This window comes from Rhizopus delemar, genomic scaffold (assembly GCF_000149305.1).
Source record: "Rhizopus delemar RA 99-880 supercont3.5 genomic scaffold, whole genome shotgun sequence".
Classification (NCBI taxonomy): domain Eukaryota; kingdom Fungi; phylum Mucoromycota; class Mucoromycetes; order Mucorales; family Rhizopodaceae; genus Rhizopus; species Rhizopus delemar.
This window is the reverse complement of record NW_027137831.1, coordinates 2,488,705-2,502,737: the sequence shown is the minus strand read 5'-3', so window position 1 is coordinate 2,502,737 and position 14,033 is coordinate 2,488,705. Positions and strand designations below refer to the sequence as shown.

The 14,033-nt window shown below is 34.2% G+C and overlaps 4 protein-coding genes across 4 annotated transcripts; 2 read left to right on the top strand and 2 right to left on the bottom strand.

Annotated features, from left to right (window-relative positions):
* Positions 1-96: 96 nt before the first annotated feature.
* RO3G_07710 (uncharacterized protein) lies at positions 97-789 on the top strand (the record flags this gene model as incomplete). Its single annotated transcript, XM_067662300.1, has 2 exons — positions 97-603; positions 781-789. The coding sequence occupies 2 exons, from the start codon at positions 97-99 to the stop codon at positions 787-789; spliced, it is 516 nt and encodes a 171-aa protein (XP_067518401.1).
* A 2,123-nt stretch (positions 790-2,912) lies between these two features.
* Positions 2,913-3,311, bottom strand: RO3G_07709 (uncharacterized protein; the record flags this gene model as incomplete). Its single annotated transcript, XM_067662299.1, has 2 exons — positions 2,913-2,972; positions 3,033-3,311. The coding sequence occupies 2 exons, from the start codon at positions 3,309-3,311 to the stop codon at positions 2,913-2,915; spliced, it is 339 nt and encodes a 112-aa protein (XP_067518400.1).
* A 1,689-nt stretch (positions 3,312-5,000) lies between these two features.
* On the bottom strand, positions 5,001-5,359 carry RO3G_07708 (uncharacterized protein; the record flags this gene model as incomplete). Its single annotated transcript, XM_067662298.1, has 2 exons — positions 5,001-5,190; positions 5,331-5,359. The coding sequence occupies 2 exons, from the start codon at positions 5,357-5,359 to the stop codon at positions 5,001-5,003; spliced, it is 219 nt and encodes a 72-aa protein (XP_067518399.1).
* A 6,131-nt stretch (positions 5,360-11,490) lies between these two features.
* RO3G_07707 (uncharacterized protein) lies at positions 11,491-12,823 on the top strand (the record flags this gene model as incomplete). The annotated part of the gene is made up of 2 exons (XM_067662297.1): positions 11,491-11,666; positions 11,776-12,823. The coding sequence occupies 2 exons, from the start codon at positions 11,491-11,493 to the stop codon at positions 12,821-12,823; spliced, it is 1,224 nt and encodes a 407-aa protein (XP_067518398.1).
* Between the last annotated feature and the right edge of the window lie 1,210 nt (positions 12,824-14,033).

Below are 14,033 nucleotides of genomic sequence, written 5' to 3'. Positions count from 1 at the left end.
GTCTCAGTCTGTAAGGTGTATATAAATCCACTAAAGTTTCTTACATTTTAAAAATATTCCTCACTACGTAACTTTTCCCACTCTCAATTTTTTAAAATGCCTCGCAGAATTAGCTCTAGTAAGCTTGACAGAGTCAAACTTTGCCTACATAACAACGAAGCCACGTCAACTATTGCTGCAGAAACTGGGGTCTCTGATCCTACTGTACGTCGCTTAAAGGCTACCTTAAAACCAAACTATATCCGACCTAAGGGCGGAAGGCCAAAATATACTCAGAACCTCCGCACCAATGCCCTTCGTTTAAAGCTCAGATCTGGTGCCTTAAAGTCTATTTCTGATGTATGTTCTTATTTGAAGTCAATTGGATGCTCGATGAGCAAATGGCAAGCAAAAAGGCTGATGAACGAACTTGGCTTTAAAGCTACACTGAAGAAAAGCAAGCCATTCTTGAGTGACCAACATCAAAAGAACCGCCTTAAGTGGTGCAAGACGCATCAAAATTGGACTGTTGATGACTGGAAGAAGGTTATCTTTTCTGACGAAACAAAAATAAACATCTTTGGGCCAGACAGCAACCCTTACACTTGGAAAGAAGATGGGGCAGTAAGCAGACCACGCCATGTAAAGCAGACAGTAAAGTACGGAGGCGGATCCCTGATGATGTGGGGTTGCATGACAGCAAAAGGGGTTGGTTATGCTTGTCAAACCTTTGGTGGTAATATGAGCTCGCAAACCTATACCAATGTATTAGCAACCACATACAAAGATACACTCGATTAGTATGGCTGAAAACATAAGGACGTCATTTCCCAACATGACAATGACCCTAAGCATACCTCCAAACATACCAAGAGATGGATGAAGCGAAAAGGGGTACAATTACTGCAGGGCTGGCCAGCACAAAGCCCTGACCTCAACCCTATAGAGCATCTATAGAGGCACTTGAAGCATAAGCTACGCAGTCATGACAACCGTGCTGTCAATGTTGATGAACTATGGCAAAGTATATGCAAAGAATGGGTTTCATTTACACCAGGTGATGCAGAATCATACTACAGAAGTATGCCCAAACGTATTAAGGCAGTAATCATAGCTGGAGGTGGGAATATCAAATATTAAATAAAAAAACTTTATCCAAAAAAAACATAAATTTCGAAAATAATAACTCATAAGATCATAACTCAGACACACGTTATTTTCTCCGCTCCAAATTTGGATCATAAACACTATATAAGCTACACTATATTTGTGCGAACTTTCGAATTAAAACCTCAACTAGAGGGCGATTTATAGGGATCTGCACGGTTTTTTAAGTTTTGTGTCCGGGTTTTGCAACGCATTGTATATACAGTAGCGGACAAAAATGGTGCACAAAACTTTTTTTCAGCTTTTAACTACCATTACTTGCTCATGGTAATTGCAATAGATATGAAACTATATTAGAAGGAAGATATGCTAGCCATTGTAATTTATGTGTATTCTTAGCATGACATTGTTAAAGCTGAGCGAGGAACATGCTTTTTATTTATAAAATTTTATATTTTCTAAAAACCGCAAAAGTGTCTAAAGTCTAAGACTTTGTATAATCATCTCATCTCTTGATATTATCAGATATTCTTCTTGGCATATGCTAGTAGTATGTGTGTATATCATTTTCAATAAAAGAACCCAGCTCTTTAACTATTCTTTTCCAAAGATAATCTACCCTTTTTGGTCTAGTGTCGTATCGTCATAGCTTTGCCTTCAATTGCCACCAGACATGCTTAAGAAGGCTTAAGCCGGGATTAATGGTGACTAACCCTTTAGCGCAGAAGCCCTGCTATCAAATATTGATTTTGTGGCATGTCTTGCCTTGTGCTTTGTGTCATTGTCATGCTGAAACGAGAGATTACGATATTTTAGGCCACTATACCCTAGGCTTTTGTGGTATGTAGTGAGCGAAATACATGTGTATACCTATGACTTTATTACAGCATCGTATACTTGACACAAATATCCTGGTCCTCAATATCTAATACAGCCTTAAAATGTAACAGAGCAACCAACATGCTTCATTGCTTGATCACCGTAAAAAGATCGCTAAGGTTGCTCGACTTGCTTTCAATATTAGTGTATACTATCTGCACTCATAACATTCATGTTTTTTTCATTGCTAAATATGATGGACTTCCAGCCCTCTATAGTATGCGATGGTTTGTCGCGATACCACTTTCATCGCTTTTTCTGGCTTATACAGCTAATGAAATTCTTCGATTCCTTAGTTCCAGACTCAAAATCTAGCTTCCTACAGTGTCTTCTGACTGACAGTTTGCTAATACTGTGTCCTAAGGATCTCAAAAAGAGCTGAGCATCAGAAGCTGTGCGTAAAGGTCCTTGTCGAAACTTTAGGCGGATGATTGCATTAGTTATTTTGCTGACTACGACCGGTCGACTACCACGGTCACAAGCCTTGATGTTCTTTTCTTCCTTTCTTATCCTGTTGATTGTCTATTTGGAGATTCCTGCTGCCCTAAAAAGATCCGCTGGCATACGAACTAAATGCATTCGAAATCTCAGAGCTTCGCTTTTACAGTTGCTTATTTTCTTAAGCATATAAGGCAAGTACTTTGTCATGGTGAATAGGGTAAAAACAAAAGGGGAAATTCAATGGGAAATACAAAATAAGCATGGGTTTATATATTTTTCAAGAGCTACTAAAGCTCACTAATATACTGTGAAATCTGAAAGCAAACGGGAGAGATATGAGAAAAATTGAAAGAAGGCTAGACAAGTACTATATTTTTGGCGAAAATTGAAATATTCAAAAAATCACTAAAAATAACCTTATGCCTGAGGGATGCCCGACACAGTTCCCGTTTACATATCATAATGTATATTTTAGCCTGCCTTTCAGATGGTATATGCCACAAAAGTCACAGGCATATGGCGGAGATGCAATACTGATTTTCATTTTTGTGCACCAGTTTTGTCCACTACTGTAAGTAAAAGGTAAAATAAATGTATACTTAGCAATTATATACTTTGTTACTTACAGACATGCGAGAGTCCCTCCCCAAAGGCTTTTTGGGCTTGCTCTTAGGACCCCCAACCAGCGTTTCTTCCATACGATCGAGCCTATCGTTCACGTCCGAAACTTTTTGCTCCAAGGCAGCATTTTTTTCCTTGAGAGCCTGGTTCTCAGAAATCAGAGACTCCATAGTCTGTTCGAGAGACTGGGTGGCCAAGGCAGGAGTGGTAGATACTCTACGAGCAGGAAGAGATGATGAGGCAACGACTTCAGGAGGACCACGGATCAAACTGTTCAAAGGCATTGCTGTAAGTATTTTTTTTTTTAAAAAAATGGAATGGATAATAAAGCTAAAAGCAGTGAAACTCAAATATATTATTTTAAGAAAGCATTTTATACCCCAATAGAGGACTGCTAAAACGTGGTAAGTTGTTATTTTTAACAACTAAAATTTTTTTTCCTCGTTTTTTCCTTTTTTTTTTCTTTTTATATTTATTTCATGACAACTCTTTTAAAGGTACTTGTTTCATTAAATTGCAGTAAAACATCTAATTTAATCTTTATTTGCTTTAGGTCCTCTTCATGTTTCAGGTAAAAAGTGTAGATAGAATAAATTATCCGAGTAGATACGTGCAAGACTAAAAGATTTATTTTCATGGATCCATGTATTAAAACTGTAAGTCAAGGAAATGTTCAATGTTCTGTACTAAATATATGTTACTTCTTTAATAGCTTGTCCTTCATGACTGTACAATATGCTCTGATATGCTTCTGTTTATACAGTAGGTCACAAAACTGCTGCAAGGAATTGCAAAATTCAGGTTTTACAGCTGGTTGTCCATGGGTACTGCACCAAACTATCTCAAACCTTGACTGTTTGTACCTCAATAGAAAGTGCATTTATTCGTCGATTATCGGATATGGGCAATGGTTATTGGTGGAATTTGAGATCGCTAAAGGTAGTATTATGAACATCCGACATTTTTTACTTGTTCACATATGTTTTAAATGACGAATTTTAATACGACCCAACCGGTTGCTATCATAATTTTTCACATTCTTGACATGATTAGAATGATGCCAGTATATAAAAGCGCTTACAATTCCTTTATTTTAAATTTTATATTCCTTTGTTTAAATTATTTCTCTTTTTTACCCTTTCGTCAATTGCATGCATATATGACTGTCAGAGGAGAAAGTAAACGATCACAAACAGGCATTAATCGCATCCACATCAAAATATGATATTGCTAAGGAGACTGGATTACATGAATCAACTGTTAGTAGATACTCTAGACGGCTGTTTTCAAGTAGGACAGTAAACACAGGTGGTAGACCTACAGTAGTCTCCAAAGTGACGAAGCGGTTAATCAAAAGAAAAGTCATGGAATGGGTTCTAAAGGCTTCTAAAGAGGTGAACCGGGAGCTGGTTGGCTTTGGCTATGATATCTCATACCAGTCAGAAATTAACGTACTGAAATCAATGGAGTTCCATTTTCTGATAGAAAAAAAGAAGCCATTTCAGACAAAAACGCATACGTAGCATCAGTTAGAACGTGTCAAGGAGCATCAGGATTTGGCAATGAGTGACTGACAGCAAACAGTGTACTTTAATGAGACCAAGCTCAGCGTATAGGGCTTTGATGATGCTGATCACTATTGGAAACGGCCAAGTGACCTTCTTCAACATCATGACCTGGATTTTGCAATCAACCACGGAGCTAGCAAATTGATGTCCCGGTGTTGTATAACCTCTGAAGGACCAGGATATGCTTGCTAAATTTACGATGGAAACTTGAACTCGGGTGTTTACCAGCATATTTTGAACACTACGCTTCGTGATACTATGAAGTACTACAATTTCGACTGGTCCAACATTTACTTTTAGCATGACAATGACCCAAAGCACAAGGCATAATCTACAATAGCCTAGTTATGTAGTCACCAAGAGAGCTATGTTAACTATTGGCCAGCTTAGATCCCCGACTTAAATTCAATCGAGCACGTAGGACATCAATTGAAGTTGAAATTCAACTATTACGAATATAGAGCAAAGAACATGGATGTGTTTTGGGAACGAGTTGATGAAATATGAAATGACTTCCATAAAGATCTTTGCCAAGGACATGTAGATAACATTCCGGAAAGAACTCAAGAGATTATTAATAGAAAAGTAGGACCAACTAAATATTAATAAATAAGTTCATTCTGTTCAAATTTTCATTTTTTCAAATTTTCAAATTGCGCGCCTCATACTTCCTTCAATACTTATCCAATAGGGCATAAACTCTTTCGGATTTTTCAAGGCATGTAGAAGATTTACTATGTGGGAATAGAGGCAGTTTGTGCCATTGTAACAGGATGTGCGCTACAAAAACCAAGAAAAATGGATTCCTTGCAGCAGTTTTGTGACCTACTGTACTTTTATGGCATTTTTGTAAGTAGCTCTACTGCTATTAAAACAAACTTTACTCATCTTTATATTTAGAAGATGCTTTACAAGATTAGTAATGGTTTTATTGGGTCTATATTACAAAAATGAAGCTTAAATGTAAATAAAACTCTCATACGGTGCTCTACAAGATGTTTAATCTGAAGAATATTTTGTAGTTATCCTATAACGCAACCGTAATCCTTCTGTTGGGACATGCTTTGCTGATTTGTTTTACGTGTATAACCAACCAAAGGCAATTTTTCTCAAGATGGGCAGTTTACAAGGTCTTTATTGAACGTAATCTACTTATTACGCGTCAAATAAGGTAAGTTAAGAAAAAAGAAAGGTATCTGCGGATGGATGAATGGATGGAGGTAATGAAAAATGGATGGATGATTGCTGTATTATTTTGCCAAAAGGTAGAAATGATATAGTGTTTGGTCATTCTAAAGGCGTAAAGAAGTACAGAAACTATATTTCAATATTGTCGTATTTACCCCATTAAATACTTATTATTCGTATGAGATTACTCAAATCTTATATAAAAAATAACAAGTACTGAATACATAATATTATATATTACATATTCTCTAAGACTCATTTACAATATTAACCATATACAATATTTATATTATTCAAGTTCAATACTAAAATTGACCTTGAACTCACTTCGGTCCCTGAATAATTTTATTTCCTATATAAAGGCGTAGTTTGATTAAATGGGTTCTCTCTCTCGTCTTGAAATCTAATAAAGAGGTTACATAGAGACTCATTCACTAGTTTTCAAGTACTATCTCCTTTTAATTCTCAAATTTTTATCTGCAAATATCTCAAATACAAAATTTTTTATCCAATAAAAAGTATAATTTTAAAGCCCAATATATTGTTTTTTAAGCCAATGAAGTGTATTAAATGATAAGGTTTTCTACAAATAAGAATGTAAAGAAGTATATGAGTAAATACTATTTCGTCCAATAACAAGAAGTAAATATGTAACGGTTAAAAAAGAACCAGCCTATCATATCAAGTAAAATGCGAATATTACTCTCTTTTTTTTACGTGAAATCAAGGTAAAATTAGAGATTTGAAGTGTTTTTTTGGCGTGCGTAATATTCGAGTAATATTAGAGATTTCAAGAGTTTTTTTTGGCAGGAGTAATATTCGAGTAATACTTGAAATATTACCAACTGCCGTAAAATTCTCTTGAAAGGTGCCGTTTTAAATCTGGTAATATTCGAGTAAAATCTCAGATATCAAGCGAATATTACCGACTTAATATTCTTAAATTATTTGCAGTGACACACTACAAATAATGTAGGGGCTTTGACGTAGAATTTTAACAGACCTAACAATCATAGATCCGTAGATTTTATAATTTTTTTATGGGAAACTATTATATCTTGCTGTATTGCACCTTTTTGAATTTTGAAAAATGATTTAGGTGCGAAAAAAATAAAGAAATCTAATAATATTTTTGTTTTTTTTGTAGGGCAAGTATTCATAAAGTTATTCATGTTTTAAAAAACTGTCTTTTTTTTTCAAATGATCTTTTTTTGGAAAGCCTGTTCCCCTCTATCGTTGAAAGACCGATATCTTCTTTTTTTATTTTTGAGGGCAAAAAGCGGAAATCAAAAGCATTTTGCGATTATTTTGTTCAGAAGAATACATATTAGGAAGGCAGCTTGTGGTTTTTAGCTTAGATCATTACAAACGTGTTACAAAACGTAAAAAAATAATCGTGTTTGGGAAAAAAAATGACCTGGTGAAAAAAAAAGTAAGTAAAAAAAACGAGTCTAGCAATAGAAAGTTCATTGTTCAAATGAAAACACTAATCTAACAACAATTACACTTCATAGAAATGCAAATACCTTTACATTATAAAAAAAGAATACGTGTATATTCTAAAAGAATAAAAAATAAAGCTCTGCTAACATTTTGTTACAAGGCAGTTATAATTAACAAATACATACAAAACTCTTTTGTTTATCAAGTAAATAGATTGTTTTATTAGTTTTTATGACAAATATTGTAAAAGAATATATGTTTTTAAGCTTATACTCGTTCATTACTTACTTTATGTTTGCACATGGGTGTAATTTGCCGTTAGTCATTAGCCATTAGAGATGTGAGCAATGACAACTTTCTTTACCAAAAATAACTTTTCAGCAACAAGCAGTAATATAAGTTTGATATTCTTATAGTTTCTTTAAGTTGGAAAGAACAACTTTGCTCATGAGGTTCATGTTCGTCATCCGAATGTGTGCCATTAGGAATTCCTAATGTAAGAAAAAAAAAAAGAAACCGACATTAGACTTGGTAGTTACTATATTTTTTTATAATCTTACATTTGACCAGAACTTGAGCTTTCTTTTTTATCTTTTGTACCTTTGGCATCTAATGTGTTCCATGAAACAAAACCAGAGAGAAAAAAAAAGCTATTTTACTGCTGTTGTTCGTTACCGACTTCGTTTTTTTTACCTGAAATAAAAAAAAAAAAAAAGAAAAAATAGTACTCTCTATGTTGAAGTTATAGCACTCGAGTAATAAAACTCGTTCAAGCAATGTATAAGTTATCTTTTGGGATATCATTAAATGTAAACTACATGAAAAGCAACTGTTTTTGACTTATATGTTCAGACAGTGAATAGGTGTAACATTGGTAAAAAAATAAGGCTACAAAAAAAAAGTACTTTTCTTTTTTCTTTCTTCTTTTTTTTATAAAAGGTAAGTTCTTAATATTATATATATTTCACTCCTGTTCTAATGGTACTTGTACTTAGTAAAATCGTATTTGTTGCTTTCTTAATGTTTTAAATGGTCTTTAAAAAATCTCTTTCCCAGGATTATCATTGCTTCTTCGTTTACTTGTTGGTATAAGCTTGGCTGGTGTCTTTTTTTCTTTCTTTGCTTTTTTCTTTTCTTTTTCCTGGTTCATCTAAAGCAAGGTACTATTACTTTTATTAAGTATCCTTCATAGCTAATAGTTTTTATAGATGCGTGCTGCTTCTTTATTTTTTACTTGTTGGTATAAGCTTGGCTAGTGTCTTTTTTTACCCGGTTCACCTAAAGTAAGGTGCTATTACTTTTACTACATGTACACAATAGCTAATAATTATTATAGATGCATGCTGCTTCCCTTTTCTTTACTTGTTGATATATGCTTAGCTAGTCTTCTTCTGGCCTATCTAAAGAAAGGTACTATTACTTCTACTACGTATACTCAATAGCTAATAATTATTATAGATACGTGCTACTTTGCTTTGGCCTTTTACTATCTCTTTCTCACCCTTGCTTTGGTTCTTGAGTACTGATGTCTTTTGTTCTTTTGCTTTGAGTGCCCAAGTCCTTGCGTCCTTGAATCCTTGCGTCTTTGCATCCTTGAGCTTGGCCTTTTTTTTTTTTTTTTTTTTTTGTGAGAACTTCTTGAGTTTCACAAAATTAATTGATGTATTTTTAGATTGGATGATGCTATCGTGATGATATTAGGTAAGTCAAGTAAACTTTTAAAACACTACAAGCAAAGAAGTACTGTATACTGTTATTATTATTTTATTTAAATAAAAAAAAAAGCTATTTTTATAAAACAAATCCATATTTTTTTTTCTGTATATAAAGCAATATGAATGGTCGATAAAGAAGTTTATAAGGCAATATGAGTGGTTTATAAAGATCAAAAAGACAAATAAAGCATTGATTTGAAAAGTATCATTGGTCCCCAATTTTTTTCTGACGTAGAAAAGACTATGAAAAGCAGCTACCAAGATAGACGTCCTCGCACAGTAAGGATTAAATCTACTTAGAACTCTGAATTATCACTCCCGTCAGTATCTGCATTAGCAGGACGTAAAATAAATAATAGAATTATAGGCCCGTAAAGTATGGCTAATATCGTCGTCGGCATAAATATGCATTCAATCACAGATTTTGATATTGCTGAACATAGAAGCATATACCTAACAATTAACGATTCGCAGAGTTTGCACAATTATTTGCAGTGATTCACTGCAAATAATTTAAGAATATTAAGTCGGTAATATTCGCTTGATATCTGAGATTTTACTCGAATATTACCAGATTTAAAACGGCACCTTTCAAGAGAATTTTACGGCAGTTGGTAATATTTCAAGTATTACTCGAATATTACGCACGCCAAAAAAACACTTCAAATCTCTAATTTTACCTTGATTTCACGTAAAAAAAAGAGAGTAATTGTTTTAATCGTAAGATTAAATAAAAAATTAAGCAAAAAAACAATAGCAGCAATATAAAATTAAAATCCTTCTTTATTGCAGATTTCTTTATATTGCAAAAGAGCTCCGTTTAATGGATAAAAAGTTGGCATCTATTTATATTCTTTGTGAGCGTAGATATAAAAGATATAGACTCGGCAACGATGTCGTGCTGAAGAACCAATGATTAAGCTAAAGCTTGTCGATGTTCTAATATATGCATCTGAAGTTGAACAATAGAAATAATAACCGGTCAATTAACTTTGATCTAATTACTTTTGGGGTTGACAATTGATTAGACTCGCTAGGATGACAAATACTGATCTTATTGTTCTAAATTTGGAAAAGTGTGGAATTGTTCAATCATAGTTTAATGTTTTGTGTATCGTTATTTATTTTAATACAACTGATACCTTATAGAAAATAACTATGTTTACAACAGGGGTTCGTTATGCTTGTCAAATCTTTGATGGTAATATGAACTCGCAAACCTATACCAATATATTGGGAACCACATGCAAAGATACACTCGATTACTATGACTGAAAACATAAGGACGTCATTTCCCAACATGACAATGACCCCAAGCATATCCCTAACATACTAAGAGATGGATGAAGCAAAAAGAGGTACAATTACTGCAGGGCTGGCCAGCAAAAAGCCCTGACCTCAACCCTGTAGAACATCTATAGAGGCACTTGAAGCATAAGCTACGCAGTCATGACAACCGTGCTGTCAATGTTGATGAACTATGACAAAGGGTATGCAAAGAATGGGATTTTTTTACACCAGATGATGTAGAACCATACTACAGAAGTATGCCCAAACGTATTAAGGCAGTAATCATAGCTGGAGGTGGGAATATCAAATATTAAATAAAAAAACTTTATCCAAAAAAACATAAATTTCGAAAATAATAGCTCATAAGATCATAAGTCAATCATACATTATTTTCTCCGCTCCAAATTTGGACCATAAATACTATATAAGTTATACTATATTTGTGCGAACTTTCGAATTAAAAGCTTGGCTAGAGGACCATTTATAGGAATTTGCGTGGTTTTTTAAGTTTTGTGTCCGGGTTTTGCAACGCACTGTATATGTGATGTATGTGTAATAAACGAAGATAAAAAGAAATAAAAAAGCACCAAAACGATAATTACTTTGAGATACTTTTTATTCTTGATTATATCCAAGTTAAAAGCTATCCTTTTTTCAATCAGGATTTAGGTGGAATATTTATATTCTTTTGAATGATAATTCATGGGGACGATTGAGTTAAATCAATTGGTTCTTTCTTGATGCTTCATTCTGGATTGGGGCATTGTCATCATATCTTGTTCCATGGAACCTTATCTTATATAACTATATTATAAATCGTTGTTCTAAGCTACTAATGTTGCATTTATAAATAGGCATCCATGGAATCGTTGTTTAAGACGGCACTTGTATTTTGCTCCTGAATGGTTATTGGGTTTGAGTAAATTCAGTTACTAAATAAGTACAGAAAGACTGAAAGCTAATAATGGAGACTGTTAAGGATACATAAGATTATAGTCACTTTATTTTAATAAAAGGAATCAAATATGATCCTGAATAGTATGCTGACATAACTTGGAATCATTTATAACATTATTCCCAACACAGATCAATAAAAGACTTTGATTAGATTTTTATATTAAGCTTTATTCATATTAACTTCACATAGTCAAATATATGACGTGGTTGTGATATACAGTAGCTTACAAAATTGTACAAGTGTTTTGCATTTTTTGCTTCTGTAAGATTTATCGATACCAAAACGATAAATAAGCTACAGCATGTTCTACATCATTCGAAAGTATAGCTTCTTGGCTTTCTTTTGGTACTATTCAGTCGGCGATAACGTCATTTTGGATGGAGCTATGGCCGTTTACAAATGCCGACTACACTTGTACAATTTTGGAACCGCTTCAAATATTTCAATATCAGCTTATAATCTTGCTCGTCACAGAGTGTAAGCCACCAAAAAAGGGTTTTTTTTATTCTTCAATGCTCAAAGTATCTTTTTCTTTCTTTTTCTGCCATTTTTCTTACACCTACAGGAACTAACTGCTATATAAAAGTGTACCAACGTCCAATATGCAAACTATCAGTGAAGATCTCCGTAATCGTATCATCAGCTGCTTAAAAAACGGATACTCTATATCAAAAACAGTGAAAACAACTGGAGCAAGCCGTGGAACTGTTCAGAACGTTCGAAAAACAATAAAAAACGAAGTAAACAGCATTAAAGCAGGTCGCCCCAAGTTACTCAGCAGCAAGGATGATCAGTATTTAGTCCGATTAGTAACTGTTAAAGGTCAAGAGAATGCAGTAGAAGCTAGAAACACACTCGAAAATGACTTGCAAAAGGTTGTATCAGCCCAAACAGTGCGAAGATCGCTGCATAGGTCTGGTTTAACCTCTTTTGTTAAGCCTCAAAAACCATTGCTCAGTGAAGTAAACAGACGAAAGCGATTGGACTGGGCTCTTAATCACGTTGACTGGACCATAGAAGACTGGAAACGCGTGATTTGGTCTGATGAGACTAAAGTAAATCGTTTTGGATCGGATGGTAAGGTTTATGAATGGAAGCAACCAAATGAGAAGCTTAAAAGAAGGCACGTAAAGCAAACCGTAAAACATGGTGGAGGATCACTTATGGTTTGGAGCTGTATTAGCTGGTACGGGGTTGGGTATATTGTCGACGTAGGCAAGAATATGGACAAGAGCGTCTATTTATCTGTATTGCAAGATGATTTGGTGAAGTCTATGACTGGCTATTGTGAAGAAAACGACCTTATAATGGCTGATTTTGAATTTATGCAACATAACGATCCCAAACATAAGTCCAAAATCGTATCTGAATGGTTGTCTAAACAGGATTTTACAACAATGGAGTGGCCTCCACAGTATCCAGACTTAAATCCAATTGAAAATATGTGGAATACCTTAAAAAAACGCTTGTTTAAACAGTATGATTGTCCTCCTGCCTCTATGGATGAACTATGGACTCGTACGTTCGAGACTTGGTACGAAATTACCGAAAAAGAATGTCAAAATTATATTGAAACTATGCCTCAACGATGTATTGACATTATAGAGAACAAGGGTCTTTGGATCAACTTTTAGTGCACACATTTAAATAAAAACTTTATTCTAAAACATCGGTTCCAAAATTGTACAAGTGTAGTCGGCATTTGTAAACGGCCATAGCTCCATCCAAAATGACGTTATCGCCGACTGAATAGTACCAAAAGAAAGCCAAGAAGCTATACTTTCGAATGATGTAGAACATGCTGTAGCTTATTTATCGTTTTGGTATCGATAAATCTTACAGAAGCAAAAAATGCAAAACACTTGTACAATTTTGTAAGCTACTGTAGTTTATTGATGATATGAGCATGTTGAATAAGGAATGACAATTACTTACCGGATCATCATTAAGTCATGTAAACCTTTATCCTAACTGCGATATTATTATTAGCCGTAATATCCAATCACGGAACTAGAGGATTTTATATTCATCCGTACCGTCTTCTAAATAGTCCTACATCCAGAGTTATCTGAAACCATCCCAATAGCATAATTGACAATACAAGCTAGGAACAGGCTAAACTAATAATTAGAAATAGTAATCATCTATTCTGTCGAGTTGATCATAAATCTGTCCTAATTCTTTATCCGTATCATGTCTATAAATACTCTCACTTTTTACACGTAGAATTTATCATATTCAATCTTAGTTATCTTAACTTAATAAAGAGATACCAAGTTCTAACAGTATTTCTTTATCTTTGTTGTTATACTACTTTTACCTAAAGCCCCCCTATCCTAAACAATTCACAATTTTATATATTCAAAAAACGACTACTTATCATTCTGTTTAAAAATCAACGAGCTTCTCTAAGGAAACCAGTGTTAAGTCATTCTCAGCTAGAAATGTGTTACCCTTTATATTATTCTGATGTAAATAGATGGATTGTTTTCATCAATTTTTCCGCACTTATCCTCAATTTATTTTTTCATACTTTTTTACACAAAATGCCATCTGCTTCATCATCTCGTAGCTAAGATGGTATGAAGTCTGTGTTGCATAGTAGCAGGACAGTTGCTGATATTTATGCCGAGCTCCATATTTTCCCATCACTTGTTTATCGATATACAAAGAAGCTAAAGGTCAATATCTCAAGCAGTCAGCTGGGTAGAGCACTAATTGTGCCTGATGTTACCAAGAATTACATGGAAATCCAAATCATTGAGGGACAGCTACAGATAGACAAAGATGTGTATCGACTGCTATTGGAACCTGGGCTCTCCATATTGCATAGTTCGACAGTTA